Source organism: Ursus americanus, chromosome 16, assembly GCF_024610735.1.
Source record: "Ursus americanus isolate L20-20 chromosome 16, mUrsAme1.1.p, whole genome shotgun sequence".
In the NCBI taxonomy this organism is placed as follows: Eukaryota; Metazoa; Chordata; class Mammalia; order Carnivora; family Ursidae; genus Ursus; species Ursus americanus.
Window position 1 is genome coordinate 30770452 of NC_142142.1, and position 23505 is coordinate 30793956.

At 37.0% G+C, this 23505-nt stretch overlaps 1 protein-coding gene across 13 annotated transcripts in view; it reads left to right on the forward strand.

Moving 5' to 3' along the window:
• MRE11 (MRE11 double strand break repair nuclease) overlaps window positions 1–23505 on the forward strand; it is a 76952-nt gene that overhangs the window by 10443 nt on the left and 43004 nt on the right. For all 13 annotated transcript variants that reach the window (XR_015726961.1, XR_015726962.1, XR_015726964.1 and 10 more), the window contains 8 exons: window positions 4132–4219; window positions 5528–5669; window positions 10052–10166; window positions 14195–14380; window positions 15288–15459; window positions 16412–16492; window positions 20664–20790; window positions 23151–23251. Coding sequence is in view for 5 of the 13 variants with exons in the window: in XM_045790778.2 (XP_045646734.1) it covers window positions 4132–4219; window positions 5528–5669; window positions 10052–10166; window positions 14195–14380; window positions 15288–15459; window positions 16412–16492; window positions 20664–20790; window positions 23151–23251 (1012 nt within the window). In the remaining 8 variants the exon portion in view is untranslated. The remainder of the gene's footprint in view (window positions 1–4131; window positions 4220–5527; window positions 5670–10051; window positions 10167–14194; window positions 14381–15287; window positions 15460–16411; window positions 16493–20663; window positions 20791–23150; window positions 23252–23505) is intronic.

Consider the following 23505-nt stretch of genomic DNA (forward strand, 5'->3'; position numbering starts at 1 on the left):
GAGAAAAAAATAGAGAAACTGAAAGACTGCTAAATAATGACTAGCCTCATTAGATATGAAACTGTATTATTCCACATTAACAAAACAAAGGATAAAAATTATACAATAATCTCAATAGATGCAGAAAAAGCATTTGACAAAATTCAGCATCCTTTTATGATAAAAATTCCCCCAACAAAGTGGGCATAGAGGAAACCTATCTCAGCGTAATAAAAGCCATATATGACAAGCCCACTGCTAACATTATATCTGGTGGTGAAAAGCTGAAAGCTTTTCTTCTAAGATGGGGAGCAAGACAAGATTCCCACTCTCACCCTTCCTATTCAACATCATTTTAGAAGTCTTAGCCTGAGCGGTTAGGCAAGAAAAAGAAATAAAAGGCATCCAAATTAGAAATGAAGGAGTGAAATCGTCTCTATTTGTAGATGACAATATTATATATAGAAACCTGAAAGATTTCATCAAAAAACTGTTAGAACTAATAAATGAATTCAGTAAAGCTGCAGGATACAAAATCAGTATACAGAAACCAATTGCATTTCTATATACAATGAATTAACAGAAAGAGAAATTAAAAAAATAGAAGGAAAAAAGAATAAAATACTTAGGAATACATTTAATCAAGGAGGTGAAAGGTCTGTATACTGAAGGGTATGACATTGGTGAAATAAAGTGAAGACAAAAAATGGAAAGATATTCTATGTGTGTAGATTGGAAGAATTAATATTGGTAACCTGTCCTTATTACCCAAAGTGATTACAGATTCAGTGCAATTGCTATCAAAATTCTAATGGTATTTTTCATAGAAATAGAACAAACAATCCTAAAATTTGTGTGGAACCACGAAAGGCCCCCCATATCCAAAGCAGTCTTAAGAAAGATAAAGGTGGAGGCTGATTTCAAACTCTATTACAAAGCGGTAGTAATCAAAACAGTGTGGTATTGGCATAAAAACAGACATATAGGTCATTACAACAGATTAAAGAGCACAGAAATAAACCCATGCATATTTGGTCAATTAATTTATGACAAGGGAGCCAAGACTGTACAATGAGGAAGAACAGTCTCTTCAATAAATGGTACTGGGAAAACTGGACAGCCACATACAAAAGAATGAGGCTGCCCCCTCTTTTATACCATATACAGAAATCAACTCAAAATGGATTAAAGACTTGAATATGAGACCGTAAAACTAGAAGAAAGCATGGGGAGTAAGTTCCTTAACATCATACTTAGCAGTGATTTTTTGGATTTGACAGCAAAAGGAAAAATAAACAAGTGGGGCTACATCAAATTAAAAAGCTTCTGCACAGTAAAGGAAACCATCAACAGAATCAACCTATGGAATGGAAGAAAATACAAAGTCGTACATCTGATAAGGAGTTAACATCCAAAATATGTAAAGAACTTACATAACTCAATAGCAAAAAAAATAGCAAAATTCAATCCAATTAAAAATGAGCAAAGGAACTGACTAGACGTTTTTCTAAAGAAGATCTACAAATAACCACAGGTATATGAAAAGGTACTCCAAATCACTAGTCATCAGGGAAATGTAAATCCAAACCACAATGAGGTATCCCCTCACACCTGTTAGAAGGGCTGTCATCAAAAAGATAAGAGAGAACCAATGTTGAAGAGGATGTGGAGAAAAAGGAACCTTGTGCACTGTTGGTGGGAATGTAAATTGACTAAGCCACAATGGAAAGCAGTGTAGTGGATCCTCAAAAAATTAAAAATAGAACTACCATATGATCAATCAATCCTCTTCTGGATATGTATCCAAAAGAAATGCAAACAGGATCTTGAAGAGATAATCTGCATTTCTGTGTTCATTGCAGCATTATTCACAGTAGCCAAGATACGGAACAACCTAAGGGCCTATCAATGGATGAGTGGATAAAGATGGATTAAGATGATGTGGCATGTATATATGAACATGAAATATTACTTAGCTATGAGAAAGAAGGACATCTTGCTGTTTGTAACATGGATGGACCTTGAGAGCATTACGCTGTGAAATAAGTCAGACAAAAATACTGTGTAGCATCACTTAACGTATGGACTCTAACAAAGCTGAACTCAGAAACAGACTAGAATGGTGGTTAACCGGGGCCAGGGCTTGAGGGAAAAGGGGAGATGTTGATCAAAGAGTATAAACTTTCAGTTACAAAATGAGTAAATTCTGAGGATCTAATGTACAGCATAGTGATTATAGTTGGTAATATTTTATACTTGAAAGTTGCTGAGAGAGTAGATTTCAAATGTTCTTGTCACAAAAAGGAAAGTGACATGATGCGAGTGTTAGCTGTAACGGTTATTTTGCAATATATGTGTTTTAAATAACACATTGTATACCTCACAGTTATGCATTGTTGTATGTCAATTATTTCATGATAAAACTGGAAAAAATACAATGCTGCGGTAATTAAAAATGTGATAAGACTCACGACTCGACAGGCAGATAAGAGAAAGAGTATAGAGCTTCCAAAAATAGCCTCAACACATGTAGGAATTTAGTATTTGAAGAAGGTGGTGTCTCATATCTCCAGGAAAAATATGGATTATTCAATAAACGTACTAGAAGAAACTGTTAGTTATTTTTTAAAAATTTAGATGTGGGAAAGGCCTTTCTGTGTATGATACAAACTGAGAACCCGTAAAAGTAAAATTGATGTTTTTCTTTGTAAAAGTAAATTTGTGCTTGGCAAAAACTGCCTCAAACAAAATGGAAAGTCAGAGTTCAACTAGGAAGAATATTTATAACTCATTGCAAATTAAGGTCTAATTTCCCCAATAGATAAATAGCTCTTTCAAATCAATTTTAAAAATCCAAGAGTTAATAAAAACGTAGGTAAAGAATACGGATATATAGTTCACAGGAAAAGTGTCATTTAAACATATAAGAATATGAAAAATACAAAACAATTCATTCATAAGAAAGATACAAAATTAAACTCTACTGAGATATTTTTCTCCTGTCAGATTGGCATAGATCAGTAATTCTCAATTCTGGTGCACATTGTAGTTACCTAGAAATATTTTTAAAAATACTGATGACGGTCTTCAGATCAATTACTCTCTCAGTGTGTCATCAGCATTGTTATATCTTAAAAGATTCCTAGATGATTCTAACATGCCACTAGGGTTTAAAACCATGGGCATAAATTTAAAAGCTTGGTAACTTACTATGTAGATAGAATAAAGGGAAAAAGTTGTCTCTCATGAATTGCTGTTGTATTATGTGTAAATTTGTCCAACTTCTATGGAGGGAATTGGCAGTATTTCCAAATTTACAACTGCATGTGCATCCTTTGATCTAGCTCTCCTCTAGATATTTTCTTATACTTGACAAGGGCAACTTTGTACAAGATTACCCATTGTAGCATTATTCGTAAAGTAAAAAAACTGGAAATATTCTAAATGTCCATTAGTTACGTAACTACTTAAACACATTATGGTAGCTCATTCAATTGAAGTACTGTCTTGCCCAAGAAAGCACAAGGAACCTTTTTATGTACTGATACAAAATGGTTTCTAAAACGTGTTAAATGAAAAAGCAGGGTACAGAAATCTATATTGTGCTACCATTTGTGTAAGAAGGAACGAGATGCATTTATTTGCTAATGAAGGTATAAGATATTATTGCAAAGATACACTAGAAGTTGCTAATTGCATTTGCCTCTGAGAAGAGTTGCTGGATGATTAGGGGCAGGAGTAGGTGGGAGACTTGTAAATTGCACAAGTAGTAAGTGTAGAACTGGAATTTTGAATCTCGGATTCCAAAGTGGATGTTTCCTTCCCTCCCCCTTCTCCAAATAACCCTAACGCAAAGGCTTTCGAAATTCTTAAGGCTTTTTTACTCCCCATTAGTCAGGTGTGCCTATCTTTTATATAACTCACAAATACCATATATTACAGTGTTTTCTTTAAAGTGTAATACTTTGAGATAGTTCAAACTTGAAATGAATCGTTGCCTGGCATTTTATTTCTTTAAAGCTCCAAGCTAGTGGTCTTCTGCCAACTTATATCATCCAGTTTGCCCGTAATTGCATTACTTTTTTAGAGGAGGATATCGGGAAAAACAGCTTTTGTCTTTTATAGAAACATTAACTTTTTTTTTTTTTAAAGGTTTCCATGGGTGAACTACCAAGATGACAATCTCAACATTTCTATTCCAGTGTTTAGTATTCACGGCAATCACGACGATCCTACAGGGGTAATTATTGGGTTCTTACATTACAGTTTGTTGTCACTTTAGTTTGTGGAAAGCATTCTTGTCCTTCCCAGAAATCTTTAGTCAAATTGAGTCAGAAAGTCAAATTGACTTTGTATCATTCATATAAGCTTTTATACTGCTTTTTGGATAATTTTTTAAAATCTGGAATAATAATTGGTGTGTGAGGTATGCTTTTATTTCATTAGTGCTGAGGTTGACAATAAGTAACCAGGAGTAGGGATAAATACCTAACATTTGTATAAAGCTTTATAGTTTACCTGGTGTTTTTGTATCTTAGCTCAAAATCTTAGCTGTAGGAAATGATTTCTCATCAGTAGTTTCAAATCTAAATTAGATCATCTTATTGCCTGTTTGATAGGGAAGGTAATAATAGCGGTCCTGCACTTCAAGTATTTTTTTGTTTTGTTTTATCTGATCATTAATACCATAAATCATTAGCTATGTAGTTTTTTCCCCCATGGCTTAAGAGGTCTGCTTAACACTACAAAGCGCATATTTCAGGGCTGGTTTTTATTTATTTATTTATTTTTTAATGCTGAGCTGAGATCAAGAGTGGGACATTTGGGGCGCCTGGGTAGCGCAGTCGTTAAGCGTCTGCCTTTGGCTCAGGGCGTGATCCCGGAGTTCCGGGATCAAGTCCTACATCTGGCTCCTCCGTTGGGAGCCTGCTTCTTTCTCTCCCACTCCCCCTACTGTGTTCCCTCTCTCGCTGGCTGTCTCTCTGTCACATAAATAAATAAAATCTTTAAAAAAATAAAAAAGAGTGGGACATTTAACCAACTGAGCCACCCAGGTGCCCCTGGTTTTTGTTTTTGGTGGCCAAGACTTCATAAGTTTTGTTGGTTTTTTGTTGTTTTTTTTTTAAGATTTTATTTATTTATTTATTTGGGGGAGAGAGTGTGTTAGCATGAGCAGGAGGAGGGGCAGAGGGAGAAGCCCCTCTGGTGAGTAGAGAGCCTGATGTGGGGCTTTATCCTGGGACTCTGGGATCATGACCTGAGCCGAAGGCAGACGCTTCACCGACTGAGCCACCCAGGTGTCCCACATCTTAAGTTTTGATGAAATGTTAACTTTGTATTTAGCATGTGGTTCGAGTTGCAGTAGGTCATTTGTAATTGAAGAAAGTTAGAAAATACTTTTACTACTGTAATTTTGTTTTGAGGAGACACTACCTAATCTATGTTTTAGTAAGTAGTATATGGAATATACTTTAATAGGTAATAATACGATATGTAGATTACTTATTTTTAGATATACATTAATATTCTTTGACAATATTTTGCATAGGCAGATGCACTGTGTGCCCTGGATATTTTAAGTTGTGCTGGATTTGTAAATCACTTTGGACGTTCAGTGTCTGTGGAGAAGATCGACATTAGTCCAGTTTTGCTCCAAAAAGGAAGCACAAAAATTGCTTTATATGGCTTAGGTAAGATGGTTTTATTTTACTATTTATGTCAATAAATAGTTGCTTAAACAGCAACTGAAATCAGATTCTGAAATTAACTTTGTTGCTGTTTAGAAAAAAGTGAGGCAGATCTAATTATTCTTGGTGAGTGACTAAAAAATGCCAGAAGGTTTTGGTTGAAATTTTTTAGTATTTAATAAGGACCACTATCCCTTGATACTTCTTTTAATAGCAGTTTTAGTTTTAAAAAAAAATTCCTTTAGTTTCTGTTGTTGAATTTTTTTCTTTATTTTAGACTCAGGTATAGAATCCTGAATGTTAGAATTATAGAGTAATTAGAAAAGCTGCATTTTGGTATCTTGGAAGTCTTTGGAATGTCTAAAGCTTGACTGTCCAGTACGGTAACTACCAGCCTCATGTAGATATTGAGCACTTGACATGCAGCTGGTCTGAATTGAGATGTGCTGTAAATATAAAATCACAGCAGACTTCCAAGACTTAGAAAAAAATGTAAAATACCTTATTAATGTATTGGCTTAAATAAATTAAAATTAATTTCACCTGTTTCTACTTGTTTTAATGTGGTTACTAGAAAATTTAAAATTACATATTTGGACTGCGTTAGTGGCCCACATTATATTTTTATTAGACAGTGCTAGTCCAGAGCTGTTATCTGTAATGCTCAGAATATTTGCTTTATCAATTTGGCTATCTACAATTTATTTAATGTCCAGTAGGTAAAAACCTATTTGCTAGGTTTGATTCCATATAAACAAAGATCAAAGAATATTTTTAGAGTACATTCAAAGTCTGTTTGTTGAGTCTTCCTTGGATTAAGTTCAGCTTGATATGCTTTGTTTTATGAATGTAATAGCTTTACTGTTTTTATTGTGTATAATTATAAAAATTATATTCCATGTTAAATCAACCTTAAAGTACCCTGAGAGAAATCAGAAAACAACTTCATCCTGCAGTTTTTATATTTTTGGGGTGAGTTTAGTATAATAGAAGCCTTAGGAGACCTTATTTACTTCATTCAAGTCTCTGTGTGTATGTGTGTGTGTGTGTGTGTGTGTGTGTGTGTGTGTATGTGTATTTTTTAAGATTTTATTTATTTATTTGCCAGAGAGAGAGGGAGAGGACAAGCAGGGAGAGCAGGAGAGGGAGAAGCAGGCTCCCCGCTGAGCAGGGAACATGACATGGGGCTAGATCCCATGACCTTGAGATCATGATCTGAGCCAAAGGCAGGTCACTCAACCAAATGAGCCACCCAAGGAGCCCCTCTTTATATATGTTTTTAAAAGAATAATGGGTGGTTTATTTAAATACTTACCCTAGGGAGCTTATAGTCTTTGTCCAGTGTTCATGATTTCTAAAAAGTAGAAAAGCATCATGGTTATCTATATTTTAGAGATAAGGAAAATGAGATGAAAGTGTTATATCTGATTTCCCAAGTGGTAGAGCAGGAAGTGAAACACATTTTTTTAAAAAGATTTGAACAGGTATTTTAATGACTGCAGTGCTAGGGATCGTAGCTGCAGAAAATGGATGATCTTCCACTTTCAGACTAAGACGGATCCCATTATGCCTCAGGCACCGCCTGGGGCATCGCTCAAGTCATCCATTTTCTCCCAAACTCTTGTTTCATCTTGTTCTCTTCTCCTTAACTGGATTCCAGCCCCCACCCCACATTCTCACCCCAGCCCTTCTCTCTACAGTTAGCAGATTCCCTCATTTCACGTTTCTTCTCTACTCCCCAGCCTACAGGGAAACTGACCAGTCCCTAAGGTTCTGTGTCCCACAAGCTTCTCTCAGGCTTCTTACAGACTTTAGGGCAGAAGACTTACAGATTTTGTCGGGGGCGGGGGGTGTCACTGATTGCCCTTCTTCCTGCTTGCCCCTTCCTTTCCTGTCTGCAAACACCCTGACCTCTCGAGGCTAATTGGCTAAACTGCCCTGCCCTTTCCCCTCAAATTTTTCACTTCAGATTTTGTCAGCATTCTCAAGGCTTCCAACACCTAAGTAGATCCTCCTTTTAATGCCCTGGACTTTGTATGCCTTGACTTTTTTTTTTCCAGCTTATATGTTCTGCATTCCACCATCTGTTCCATTGGTCACACTCTATAAATTCTCTTTAAGAAGATAGACTTCTTCTGGTTTTTAGCTTCTGCATTATTGGCTTTTCTTCCAAGGCCTTCCCTAATGACCGTATAAAGTAGCAACTTGTTCCCCCGCTGGTATTTGCCATCTGAGCATCGTTTTTCCGTTTTATAGTATTTAAAAGTGTAATTTGTGTGTTAAGTTGTTTTTGTTGGCCTTCTCTACTAGACTAAGGTGATCCTTTGGGGGTACAAGAAGAATTATTTAAAAGTCATATATTATTAAAAGCATAATATCTTTATTTAAAAATAATTTATAAGAATATTATTTTTAAGTACATGTTTTTATCTCATCCTATTTTAACATCTCTGTTTTATAATGTGTATATTAGATCGAAAGTATATATAATAAATATAGTGAAAAACCATATTATTGGAAATTTTAGTAAGAATTTAAGCATAGAAAACTTTATTTTTTTTTTTTTTTTTTTTTTTTTTTTTTTTTTTAATTAATAATGATTTTTTATTATATTATGTTAGTCACCATACAGTACATCCCCGGTTTTCGATGTAAGGCTCGATGATTCATTAGTTGTGTATAACACCCAGTGCACCATGCAATATGTGCCCTCCTTACTACCCATCACCGGTCTATCCCATTCCCCCACCCCCCTCCCCTCTGTAGCCCTCAGTTTGTTTCTCATAGTCCATAGTCTTTCATGTTTCATTCCCCCTTCTGATTACCCCCCCTTCCTTTATCCCTTTCTTCCCCTACTGATCATTCTAGTTCTTATGTTCCATAGATGAGAGAAATCATATGATAGTTGTCTTTCTCTGCTTGACTTATTTCACTAAGCATTATCTCCTCCAGTGCCGTCCATGTTGTAGCAAATGTTGAGAACTCATTCTTTCTGATTGCTGAGTAATATTCCATTGTATATATGGACCACAACTTCTTAATCCAGTCATCTGTTGCAGGGCATCTCGGCTCCTTCCACGATTTAGCTATTGTGGACATTGCTGCTATGAACATTGGGGTGCATATGGCCCTTCTCTTCACTACGTCTGTATCTTTGGGGTAAACACCCAGTAGCGCAATGGCTGGATCATAGGGTAGCTCAATTTTTAACTTTTTAAGGGACCTCCACACGGTTTTCCAGAGTGGCTGTACCAACTTGCATTCCCACCAACAATGTAGGAGGGATCCCCTTTCTCCACATCCTCTCCAACAATTGTTGTTTCTTGCCTTGTCTATTTTTGCCATTCTAACTGGCGTAAGGTGGTATCTCAGTGTGGTTTTGATTTGAATTTCCTTGATGGCTAATGATTTTGAACATTTTTTCATGTGTCTGTTAGCCATTTGTATGTCTTCATTGGAAAAGTGTCTGTTCATATCTTCTGCCCATTTTTTGATTTGTTTATTTGTTTCTCGTGTATTGAGTTTGAGAAGTTCTTTGTAGATCTTGGATACCAGTCCTTTATCTGTAGTGTCATTTGCAAATATATTCTCCCATTCCGTGGGCTGCCTCTTAGTTTTTCTGACTGTTTCCTTGGATGTGCAGAAACTTTTAATCTTGATGAAGTCCCATAAATTCATTTTATCTTTTGTTTCTCTTGCCTTTGGGGATGTGTCATGAAAAAGGTTGCTTTGGCTGATGTCGTAGAGGTTGCTGCCTATGTTCTCCTCTAGAATTTTGATGGATTCCTGTCTCACATCGAGGTCTTTCATCCATTTGGAGTTTATTTTTGTGTATGGTGTGAGATAGTGGTCAAGTTTCATTCTTTTGCATGTAGCTGTCCAATTTTCCCAGCACCATTTATTGAAGAGACTGTCTTTTCCCCACCAGATGTTTTTTCCTGCTTTATCAAATATTAGTTGCCCAAAGAGCTGAGGGTCCATTTCTGGGCTCTCTATTCTGTTCCATTGGTCTATGTGTCTGTTTTTGTGCCAGTACCATGCTGTCTTTGTGATCACAGCTTTGTAGTACAGCTCGAAGTCCGGCATTGTGATACCCCCAGCTTTGTTTTTCCTTTTAAGCATAGAAAACTTTAAATTTTCATTCCATGTTTTCCAGATTTTGAAGGTATGTATGCCTGACATGAGAAACATTTTTTAAATACAAGTGTCTTCTCAGCAGCTGTCGTGCAAGAACTTGGAACATACTCATTTGTAAATAATGATTCCAGATTTCAAATATATCTCTTATAAGAAAATGAAATACTTAGAGAAGCACATAGTTTAGAAGCAAAACATTCATTTTTAAACCAAATAAGAAACCGGTTTTAAAATAATGTCTGTTTTAGGGTCCATTCCAGATGAAAGGCTCTATCGAATGTTCGTCAATAAAAAAGTAACAATGTTGAGACCAAAAGAAGATGAGAACTCTTGGTTTAACTTATTTGTGATTCATCAGAACAGGTAAAAGTATTCTTGGAAAAAATTTTTGAGTCAAGTGGTGAGGTTCCTCAAATCTCTGTTTCCAGGCTTCTGTATTTCCGTAAAATATTCCTTATTCTTTGAAAGTTGTCAGTGCAGGATCATGCATAACTTACATGTGCTTCGACTGCATTTTGAAATTGTTTCTAATAAATGATATCTGTAAAGAATATTTATGACGTGGATAAAGTGCAAGAATAACCATAAAATTGAATACTCTTAAATTCAGCAAAGAAGTAGGACATTACCAGTACATTATCCTGTGCACTTCCCTGACCCCATCTCTTACCACAGACCCCAGAGAGAAGCACAGTTTTTAATTTGTATTTAATCAGTCTGTTGCTTTTCTTTACCGTTTAATCACATATCTATCATGAGTATTTTATTTAGTTTTGGTACAACTGGAACCCTGTTGTATATTTTGCAGCTGGCTTATTATGTTTTATTACTAAGTTTCATCCATTTTGATGCTTAAAAGCATAATTAATTTTCACTGATCTGTACAGTTATACTTTTTCTTGTATTGGTGAATATTTTATGTTATCTCCAGAGTCTTGCTTTTTTAAACCTTTTTGTTATGAATATTGTTACATGCATCTCCTGGTGTGTATAGGCAGGTGTTTTTCTAGAATATATTAAATATAGCAAGATCAACTGTCTTTTGTTAGTATTTTGAAGAAGTTGGATCTGTTGGTAGTGTGAGGGATTGATTGAAAGGAAAGAAGACTCAATGCAAGATTTATTGTGTGATGACTGCAGTTACAGTGTGGAATGACGGTAGTGAAATGACGGCGGTGAAACTGATGTAGAAGAGACAAACCTGAGATGTTACAAGGAAGAATCCAAAGGGATTTGGGCCCGATTATATTTATTACTTACTAAACAGAAATCAATGCAGAATACTCTGGTATTAAAACCCACTAAGTGCTTAGTGAGAGGAAAGGTTCCATGAGGCAGCCTTCTGTTGCCTTATGGACGCTCTCAAACAGTGAGTTTCGAAGGAAGAGCAGGCCAGAGTTTTAATAAGAGCAGTCTCCCTATAACTTTGCACCACTGGGAGTTTGTTCTTTTTCTTGCTCAGGGCTTCCCAGTTCTGCTACACACTCTACTTTCCCAAAGTAGGGAAGAGTCAGAAGGAAAAATCTAAGTGATTCCAAGAACTTCAGCCAGAAATAGAGGTGGAATGGCAGCCTCAGGAATGGGTGTATGCATGATGTTGATAATGCCTACTTGCTGGTGATATTAACATTGATCATTTGATTAAGTGGTGTGTGCCAGGTTGCTCCAATGTCAAGGTCCCATTTTCCATTTTGTAATAATATTTTTGGGAAAAATACTTTCAGAGTATTTGAATATCCTGTTTGGCCTTAAAATTCTGCCTGCTAATTTTAGCATCCTTTGGTGGATTTCATTTCTAGCAACAAATACTGTGGTGTTGGAATTGTTATTTCTTAATTTCTCTCATTCTTTCTGCATTTATTAATTGAAATTTCTTCTGTAAGGAGGATTTGTCCCTTCTCACTTGTTGATTTATTCATTTATTTATCTATGTTGTTATAGACTCAAGGATATTTATTTTATCCTTTGAATTATAATCCAATACTATCAGTTTTTTTTGTTGTTGTTGTTGTTGTTCAGATTGTTCTAGTTTTGACCATTGAGGGTTCTTTTATATTAGCTTCTGTGTCCTTTCAACATGCCCTCTTCCTTTTTATTTATTTATTTGTGATCATGTCCTTCACTTTCTGGTACTACAAGATGCTGCAGGCTCATCTTGTGTTTTTCTGCCCTAGCCCTAAAATCAATCACTTCTCTAAGGATCCCTGATTGCCTTTATTTGAGAACCGTATTTAGAAACCCAGATACAGGTTTGCTTGTTGCGTGTTTACTTGTTGCTGCTGGGACTCTCTTAGCCCTCAGTGATCAGAGTTAAAAAAAATACATGTTTATATCCTAACCCATGCATATGCATCTGTATTTGTAAAAACACACATGCAAGCATGAGTTTGAACTTACTCTAATCCAGCCTTGTAGGGTTCATTTTTTTTCTTCTCCCTTCCTTTTTTGGGAGTTCTTTCTCTAACAGTTAGAAACCTGGATCATATTATCTATAATATATTTACTTAATTTTTTCAGTCTTGGTTGACATGTAAGGTAATTTCAAAAATTGCTGACCTGTACCCATGAGAAACAAATTTGCCAACTAGTGTACAGTGTTTATGTAAGTTACTTTAGTCTTTAGCCTTACTGTATCTAGTCAGAACAGCCCTTCTAGGGTCACTTAGGCCAGCTCCATTTCCCCCACCCCCTGCAGCGTGATTAGGCAGTTCGTCCGTAATACTGTTAATACTGTTACACTCATTTGTCACCCTCTGCATTCTTATGTACTTTTTTATTGCTTTCATGGAGTATAAAAAACAGGGTTTGTCCTAGTGAGTGACTTTTTCATGAGCCTTTTACATTTTATTTTATTTCTGTTTGTGTCTGTATATGGGCCGGTTTCTTTCTTTGGCTGAAAAAAAAAAAAAAGACTGTGAAGCAGAAGAGCACCTTGTCATGCAAAATATTTCCACAGGGATGTTTGGTCAACTTCTAAGTCACAAATTAGAGTCAGCTCACCAGCTTAATCCCCTCTTGCGTGAAAGAGTCAGTGCTTTATGAAAGCACAATTGCATCATATAGTGTTTGAGTTATTCTGTGTTTCTTCAGTAATTGTGATAATGTCCTCCCCTAGGTAGACATAAGAGCATCCCGAGATACATGAGCCTGCTGCTTCTCTGATTTCACTTCCAGCTCCTCCTTGCATTCCTTCTGCTCTGCCATTCCTCCCCTTGCTGTCCTTGAACTTGCCAAATACATTCCCATTTCAACACCTCTGCCATCGCTCTGCTCTAGGACTCTGCCCAGGACTCAGCCCTCTGCCTGGGACTTCTTCCCTTGCATGCTTGATTCCTCGTCGTGGTTCTCTGCTCATGTGTCACCTGGCAGGGCAGCCTAGCCTGACCACCCTGTGCACAGTAGCATTCCTGATCTGTGTCACTTCTCCCTTTATTTCTCTTTACAGCACTTATGCCCACCTGACAGATTCTATGTGAGTACACATGCACATACATGTACATATTGCATTATTGCTTGTTCCCCAACTACAGCAAGAACTTTGTTCCCTGCTGTGTCTTTGGTGTCTAGAAGAGGCCTGGGACACCTGGCACAGACTAGACAAACAGGAAATATTTGTTGAATGAATACTGATTTGCCGTAAGTGAATGCTAGGTTGAAGTATTTGAACACTTTTACTTACATTCCCAGTGATGATAAAGTCGGTGTTAGGGAAAAACTTCCTTCTTGTCTTTCCTCACTTTGGGTTTTCACGTATCTTTCAATAATAACAACTAGTCTAGGTATAAAACCATAGTTTGCAAATCTTCATACAATATTTTATTTAATATTGAAAACTCATCTCTTATGTAAGACTGAAATTGTTACTCCCATTCTTATATGTTAAAAAATGGCTGGACGTCTTTAGAGATTTGTTTTTATTCTACAAAGTTTAGACTTAACTTACTTTCGTTTACTCACTCTCTCTTTCTCTCTCTATGTATATAATCAAACCATTTTGTATGTTTTCACTATCGATAGAGCTCATGCTGCTGCTTTTCTGATCTCACTTCCAGCTCTTCCTTGTTTTCATTCTGCTCAGCGACACTATTGATGGAATTCATGCTTTTCTGACTTTCCCTCTGTTAAAGCCTTTTGCAGTCTGCTTCTCAGTGTAGAATTGACCATTTTCTCTTTTGTGGCTCCTGCTTGTCTGTGTCCTGCAAGTTTGTAAACCTTTTGAGGGCAGGAATTAGGTATTATCTTTGCACCCCTAATCCCTTGAATAGTTTCTGGCACAAAGAAGAGATGTAATAAGGCTTTAATGAGAAAGAAAGATCTGTATAGCTTTTCTTAATATGAAGCGTTTCTGTATCTCTGGACATTAATATTTACTTTTAAAAATCTTGGTATAGGAGTAAGCACGGAAATACTAACTTCATTCCAGAACAATTTTTGGATGACTTCATTGATCTTGTTATCTGGGGCCATGAACATGAGTGTAAAATAGCTCCAACCAAAAATGAACAACAACTCTTTTATGTATCACAACCTGGAAGTTCAGTGGTTACTTCTCTTTCCCCAGGAGAAGCTGTAAAGAAGTAAGTAATTGTTATATTTTCCAAATCAATTAAAATAAAAAAATTTCTTGCTGTCATCATCCTACAGGTTCAGTGTACTGATAGTTTTTTATATGATAGATTTCTTTATGAAGATGGTTATTTGATGTAGTCTTACTATTTTCCCAGATCTTCAGGCATTTTCAACAGGAGATATCCCAATGGTGTTAATGATTTAGCTGCTCATTACGCATATTCAGGGCTAGCATTTTTACTAATTAAATTTCAGGTTAGAGTGCTATGGATGATGATTTTACTAATTTCACAAAGTCTGTTTATAAACAAATTCGCCTAAAGCCACTTAATTGAGGTTTTTCTGGTTATAAATGCAACATTATAACATATCTCATTTCTTTTAGTTCTTTAGGGGAATTATATGATAAAGTAGTTAATGGCGATTAAGCCCAATTTTTATAATGGATTTCACCTTTTGAATCCACTCAGATTTTGATTGTTACGATAATAGTAGCTTTAAAGACTCTGGTTAGTAGGATGTAAATTTGGCTTTTTTCTTCAGAGTTCTGCTAATTCATTTTATGTATGTGTGTGTACGTATATACTCACAGATAATCCATATATGTGTGATAGTCTGTCCTATTGATACTACGGTCATAGTCCTGGTAGTGTTGTGTCCTACCTACTGTCTCTGTCTGTCTTCCCTCACTAGAGTGTCTGTTCAGTCAGGGAGGGATGAGTGGATTTTATTCTGGGGAAGAATATTGACATTTTTTTTCCTGTGATATAACAGTAACTTGTCAAAAAAAATTTGTTATGAATATGATTTTGTAGAGAAATATTTTGTAGAAACTTAGAGATAACGTAGTTTTGGTGTGCACATTTTCCCGAGAAAATTTACAGTGTGACTAGACTTTTATTTCCCTCATTTCAGACATGTTGGTTTGCTGCGTATAAAAGGAAGGAAGATGAATATGCAGAAGATTCCTCTTCACACAGTACGACAGTTTTTCATGGAGGATGTTGTTCTGGCTGATCACCCAGACATTTTTAACCCGGATAACCCTAAAGTAACCCAGGCCATACAGAGCTTCTGTTTGGAGAAGGTAATTCCTCTAGATAAGGGTCAGTGAGATCTACTTTAGTTGAGAGATGATTTACCTTGAATTAAATAGTTCCATAGAGGAAGGGAAGTCTTTTAGACTTGTTACAGTCTCACAAAGCCCACAAGGAAGCACTGTTGTTCCATAAATGAGTTTAATTGTATCAAAGACCTTTTCTTTTTAGTCTTGGAGATGGAAGAATGTGAAGTGGAGAAGAAACTGCTGCAGAAATTGTGCGAATGCACTTACTGATATGTAAATCAGCAGCGCAATACTGTTCATTGCTTACGGTTGCTATAATTCTTACAATTGTCACTGATATTCATTGATTGCTTACATATTCTGGCACTGTTGACAGCATTTTGCATTTAATCCACTCAACGATGCTGTAGGTACGTAGATTCTATCGTTTTATGGAAAGAGGAACTGAACCGTAGATGAAATCACTCACCCAGTGTCATGGCCTTCCCAGCAACACATAACTCACATAGGTGAAAAGCTGTAGAGTTTGCTGGTTTCAAGAGGATTAGACCCAAAAGCTTACATTAAGACTGCAGTTTCTGTCTCTTTTTCTGTGTTTAGCCCCCATGACACCTGCTTTGTAGGTAGCTGTCTGACGCTTCACCCTGAGGAGGGTATGTCCACAGGGTGGCCCCTGGACTGACAATGTCCTTAAACCTGAAAGAGCCTGTTTTCCCAGTAGTTCCAAATCAACTCCTGGCACTGAGTTCTGTTGTACTGAGGTCACGTATGTGTCCCTGGGAGGTGGAAAATGGATTGATTGGTGAGGTCTACGTCAGATCTCTCAGCTTTGACACAACTGAGATTTTGGACTGGGTAATCCTTTGTTGTGCTAGGTTGCATTGTGGGATTTCAACAATATCCTCTCTGGCCTCTACCCGCCAGAGGCCAGTAGTATCCTTCCCCCAAGTCACGACAATATTTTTATTTTGAGATTAAAGAAATGCTTGAAAATGCTGAGCGAGAACGTCTGGGAAATTCTCAACAGCCAGAGAAGCCTCTTATACGACTGCGAGTAAGTCCTATGTAGATAAATTAAACTTTATTGATTTTCAGAGGATAGTACTATACAGTTAACATAAATTTGTTTTTTAAATTAGTAAGGAGAGTATATACAGTAATAGGAGCAATCATCATCTGGCACCAGAAATAATAAAGCTGTCAGGATTTGATTTAATCATAGTTTGATTCTAATAAATTTGATTTTTTTTTTCCTGATTTTTTCTGAATAGTCTATTGTTCTATTTAATAGGTTGGCCAAGTCTGGCTCCATCTTTTACTATCTCTCCCCTCACTCCCTGTGGCCTCCTGCAGTTCTCTGCTCTCACACTCTCCCCTCCTTGTCTGCTCAGTGAGGCCCTCCCCAATGAGATGGGACCCCCATATCTTCTCACCAGCACTCCTGATTTCACTTACCCTCTTCTGCTTGTTCTTTTCTTTGTTTTCCACAACACATCTTACTAACCTACTATATGCAGTGTATTTATTTTGGTTATTGTGTGTCCCCAACTACAAAACTGTAAGCTCCATGAGAGCATGGAACTCGTGAATTTTGTTAACTGATGTATCCAAAGATTTCAGAACAATACTGGCATATAGCAAGTGCTTGAGAAATATGTTAGAAGAATCAAGTATTTGAGAGTATTAAAAAATTTAAAGAGGGGCGCCTGGGTGGCACAGCGGTTAAGCGTCTGCCTTCGGCTCAGGGCGTGATCCCAGCATTCTGGGATCGAGCCCCACATCAGGCTCCTCCGATGGGAGCCTGCTTCTTCCTCTCCCACTCCCCCTGCTTGTGTTCCCTCTCTCGCTGGCTGTCTCTATCTCTGTCAAATAAATAAATAAAATCTTTAAAAGAAAAAAAAATTTAAAGAAATTGAAGCACTTCCTATGCCTGTAAACCTGCTTACTCATTTCCATCATATAAAAAGTAACCTTTTTTTTTTTTTTTTTTTTTTGGTCCCTGTGCCTTTCCCTTCAGCTAGTTCTGCCCTTGTCTTTTATTTTCTTCCAAACCTCTCGAAATACATAGCTCTTACTGCTCATTTAACATTCTGTTCCTCAGTCCATTGTAACCAAGGCTCTGACGCTACCATCTCAGGTGGAAAAGATGACGTTCAGTTGTCAAAGCCAGTAGCTTGTTTTCTTCTGGCTGAATCACTCTTTGACATTCTTTTCTTCGAGTTGTGTTTGACCTGTGCTCTCTCTTAGCCTTCTTTTCAGCCTAGGCATATGGCTTTAAGGACCAGCTATAGAGTGATGATGCCCACATGTTTACCTCCAGCTTAGATGTCCTTGTTGAGGCCCAAGAGCCCCCCCGCCACACGCACACAAAGCCTGATACTCAAGGAATAATCAAAACAGCAGCACTGACATCACCTGGGAAACTTTTTTTTTTTTTTAACAATTACTGCTTTTATTTATTTATTTGCTTACTTACTTCTAGAGAGGGAGAGAGAGAAGCTGAGGCCAGAGGGCAATGAATAATCCCAAGCAAACTCCATGCCCAGTGGGCAGCCCACTGCAGGGCTCGATCTCACAACGCTGAGTTCACGACTGGAACTAAAATCAGAAGTCAGAAGCTTAACCGACTGAGCCACCCAGGTGCCCCTCACATGGGAAAAATTTTTTTTTATTCTCAATGAGATTATTTTATTTTACTTTTTTATTTTTTTATTATAATAATATTTTTTTATCATGTTAGTCACTGTACAGTACATCCCTGGTTTTTGATGTAAAGTTCCAAGATTCATTAGTTGTGTATAACACCCAGTGCACCATACAATACGTGCCCTCCTTACTACCCATCACCAGCCTATCCCATTCCCCACCCCCCTCCCCTCTGAAGCCCTCGGTTTGTTTCTCAGAGTCCATAGTCTCTCATGCTTCATTCTCACATGGGAAATTTTTTAAAATGCAGAATCTCAGGCCCTACATCAGACCCATCGAATTGCATTTTAACAAGATCCCTAAGATATTTGTATGCACATTAAAATCTAAGAAGCTCTGGGATATTTAGTGTGAAGATAAAGAGTACAGTCTAGAGCCTAAATGCCTGGGTTCAGTTCTGGCTCTGCCACTACTAGCTATGTGACCTTGAGCAGTTGGGTCTTTTGTCCCTTGGTTTCTATCTCATAGATTTACAAGATCAAAATGAATTAAATATTACCTGTTGCACAGTAAGTAATCTGGTCCTTTCTGTCTATCCCATTGTTGTTGCTGAAGTTGAGCCCTGATTTTTCTTTTATCTGGCCTATAAATGCAGTTTCCTTCCTGACCCTGCCTTCAGTTTCTTCCCCCCACACACACCTGTAGCCTATTCACACTAATGCCAAATTCATCTTTGTAAAATACAGTCTTGCATGTCTTTTCTGCTGAAAATGACTTGATCTCCTAGTGCTAATAGGAACAAGTCTTGCACGGCATTCAGAGGTTTACATGACCTGGTCGAAACCGACCTCCTTGGCTTCTCCCTCGTTTTTCTGCCAGAACCTTCTAAATTCCAGCTACATTAGACTAAAAGTGTTCCCTGGGTCCAGTGGAGTCTATTTCAATCTTCCGTACCTTCACCCACGCTGACCCTGCTCTGTGGAATGTGCTTCTCTCCTTCCATAGCATCTCCTTCAACATGCACTTAAAGCTTTTCCCTTTTCCAAGAGCCTGTCTTGACCTCCGTTCAGAGTCAGTGCTTCTACCTTTGTGCCCTCGGTCTGCTTTGTATGTACTTGTTAAGCACTGTTCCCATTCTGCTTGTACTTATTTATTTACATGTTTGTCCTCCCAGTCAGCTTGTGAATTTCTCGACAACCAAGATTATACGTTTTTTATGGCTGTTTCCCTGGTCCTTAGAGTGCCTAGCACATTGTGAACTCCTCAGTAAAGTTTGCTTAATGGACAAGTTTTGTGACTCTTAGCAGCAGAAAATTATAAATCAACCTAAGCTGGAGTATCATTGATAAAATGAAGAGTTTTCTGGAAACCCCATAGCCTAAGCATTTAGTATTTTCTGTTTTTGTAATGTGGTTGCTGTAGAGATGTAATACACAGTTGTTTTGGGAGAACCACATACTTCCCTTTATCTGGGCAAAAGATCCCATGTTTCTCATCTATGTCTGCCTAATACCATTAGAACCAAGCACTGTTAAAGAGAAAATTGGCATTTCTTTTCCTAAACACAGTGAATTATTAAATCATTCATGAAACAAAGGAACAGATATTTTCATTACTAATAGTCCAGAAGTAACATTGTATCAACTCAGGGACCCTCATTAACTTTATGATTCAGTAAACAAATACTTTTGGAGTACATTTTGTTCTGCATGCTGGGGGACACAGTGACGATAAAACAGGAGGTTTTGAATTTATTGGGCTTATGGGAGGTGGCGGTGTGAGGAGAGACATAAAAAATAGGTAGCAAATAAATGAACAAAATGCCAGCCAGTGCGAAGTGTGATGAATAGTGTAAACTGGGTGGAGGTGAGGGGAGTTTGGATAGGCCAGTGATGCGGTACAGTGCTGGTTCTCGGAGCCTGTGTTTAGAACAGCTAGTTTAGGAAAATAATATATCTCTTGGGAAAAAATTCTAGTATGCATTTCTCTTTGGAAAGGTCTCTGTATGACTCTAAACTTCTTAACTTAGAAAGAGCCTGCTTTGAGTGGGATTGTGACATCTGAATAGATACGTGCTTTGAAGGTAATCATTTCTCAAAGCTAACACATTGGATTCTTTTCCTGCGTGGATTTTCCGAGCATTTCTTTGTTAGTGTGAAAGTATATCCCTAAGATGATAGACCAATTAACTAATGCATCTAGGGCTGGCATTTTATTTTAGTGGAGAATTTTCTTCCTGTTTCAAAAGTTTAAATACTTTATGTTTAGAAATTTCACCTCCTTTCCAGGTGGTACTCCTGGTGCCTAGGCTCTTAATGTTACCATAGGGAGATGTAATCATTCAGACCTTGTGGGAATTCTTGTTGTATCTTGGGTCCATCGAACAAAATGTCTCGTTAAGCTCGTAAACCTTTGAAGCTTTGTTTTCTCAGTAGAATAAAAAGTATAACACCATCATGATCTCTAACATGAATTATAGAACATTAATTTATTACCTTAAAAGTATTGAGCATAAACATAACTAACGAAATTAGTAAACTGTTGTTTCTAGGCCTTCATAACTTATTTTGTATTTCCAGGTGGACTATAGTGGAGGTTTTGAGCCTTTCAGTGTTCTTCGCTTTAGCCAGAAATTTGTGGATCTGGTAGCTAATCCAAAAGATGTTATCCATTTTTTCAGGCATAGAGAACAAAAGGAAAACACGGGTAAGCTAGTTATTTTCACAAATTAAGAACTGCTTTTTAGAGGGTTTACAAAAATCTCTCTTTAGTAAAAGAAGTAGAAAATGATGAAAATATTTCTATATGATTATTTCTGGTATCTTAAGCTGGCAGTTGAAATAATTAAATCTCTTCTAAAAATTAGAGTGTAATCATTTTAAACCTGTGGGTAACAGTAAAGAAAGGGAAGCCTTTCTCTGCAGATGTAGTTTTTAAAAACAGTGCTGCTGAGTAACAGTGCACACAGATTTTAAAGATTTATTGCTCAAAGTATATATTGTTGACAATACATTATTGTTCAGACAATGTACTCAAATTCTGCATCAAGTATTTCAACTTTCGAGTATACAGGATTTAGGAAGACTCCAGTCTTTTGGAATAAGAGGTATCTCATAGTTTGATGTTTCTCATGATCACATAATTAATTTGTAATTAAATTTTATAAAAACTCATTGCCCTTATTTTGAAATGCATTTATAAAAATAGGCTATCCAGCTGAAATAGTGCTTTTACATAAGAAATGTTGATCATGTTACATATAGAGCCTTTTCTTTAAGCTGTTGAGTCAGAGAATTTTTATAGAAAAATATGGCCCTTGTTTTATAGGTAAAGCTATTTCAGTTTTTATTAACTGAGATTTAATGAGCTTCGATTTTCAGTGTCAAATTGTGACCAAATTCTGTATGCTGTTAATTCAACCTGAAATATTCATTCAGATATTTAAGTGGAACTCATAAAATAGTGTTTTAGGAAAAAAATCCTTATCAGATAATTACTTTCTTATGCTATGAATTTTAACTAGTTATTGATAGTGGTTTACTTTAATTGTCCATCCTTATCAATCCCTTGAGATTTCATGGGTGTAGCGTTCATAATAATACAGAATATAGAACTAGTACGTTGTTACTTGAGTTTCATCATAATCAGTTTTATTCTAATGATTCCTTTTTGGTTTAAACATAAATTGCTAAATGGAAGCAATAACCCTTTTGTGTGTTTTATTGAAAGCATTTTTTTATTATTTTGGCCAGCTCTACTTCTCACGTACCTGTGTAACATTGTACAAATTACATAAGCCCTCTGATGTTTGATCTTCTTGTCTGTGAAATCAGGATAGTGACTGAGCCTTCGTCATAGAATCGTGGTGACGATTAGATGATAGATGTGTTTAAATAGTCTAAACATAGTGTCTGGCATCGTAAAATGTAGTCATCGTACTTATGGAGCCATATTAATTCTACTGTCCTGAGATTTGAAAAAGATTTCTGTTCACTTGTCTTCAGCACCTTGCAAAAGGCACACAGCACGTTGTGCCTCTTCACCCTCCAAGCCATGGCACGTATTTTTCCCTCTGTCTCAAGTAGTTTTTTCTTTTCCCTGTTTCGCTTAGTGAATCTTACTCATTCTGCAAGACTTGATTCAAATGATAGCTACATTATTTTCAATCTTCTCTGAGAAGAATTAGGTTATTTCTTCTCTGTGTGCCATACTGTCTTTTTACCTCTCGTAGCATTTCCCACCATTGTTGTAATCATTTGCTCTTGTGGGCAGGGATCCTGTCTTTTCACCATTGTGTTTTCATGGCCAGGTCCAACATCCACTAGACAGTTAATATTTATTTTCCTAACAAAGGTTATCAGCAGAGTAGGTCCTGGACTCTCTGCTTCTTGGCTTCCTACCCAGTACTCTTTGTATTCTTTACCTATTTTTGAGACCGCTGTCCTGGTTAGGAATGCAGCGAAAGTGCTGTAAGCATACATCCCATTTGTCTCACAGAATATTAAGAAGGTACATACTTAAGAGCTGAGATTTAATTAAATGAATAATTTCTACAGTTTCATCAAGGACATTCTTAAGTGAAACTGACTTTCCTTGTTTTGCTTTGAGCTGTGTGGTTGTGGTGGTGAATGTTGTACAGTTCCAAGCCACTGCCTTGATTTATAATAAGGGACCGGCAGTTGTACCCATAATTGCTTTTGTATCATCAGGGCAAATGGCAATGGAGCGGAACAGGTAAATAGCATCTTGGTGTTGTTACGAAAGGAGTTTTGTCCCTGAACATCCCCTGAAATGGTCTTGGAGATCAGAGGTCTGAAGATCATCCTTTGAGAATAGCTGTAGGAGACATAAGACTTAGAGATAGACAAAGAGATACACGTTTTCAGGAAAAGACTGCAGCTGTTAACAATGATGCCATGTTTTTGCCTCAAAATTTACCATGTTGAGCAAGCTGATCGTTAATCAAGTTTGGCCAAACCTCCTCTACTGACCAAACCTGCCATGAGTCTGGGCACTTTCACACTGTCACAGAAGCTACTACTTTTCCACGGACTTCTTTTTTCTAGGAGAAGAGATCAACTTCGGGAAGCTCATCACAAAACCTTCAGAAGGAACAACCCTAAGAGTCGAAGACCTTGTAAAACAGTATTTTCAGACTGCAGAGAAGGTAATTTCTTAATTACGGCGTACATGTTGAAGAATGGCTCTCTGAGGATAACTGACTTTAATTTGGGATATGTATAATTCATACTTCAAACAAAAGGGATCCTCACAATGTTTCCATGAACTAAGTGGGACAACAATTAATTACATTTACTTCCGGTTACTCTTCATCTCGAAAAATCAGTGCTTAATTAATGGTGTTATTATTGTGGCTATTATAGGTGGCGTTGTTTTGCTCTTCCTTTTTATCTCTACCGC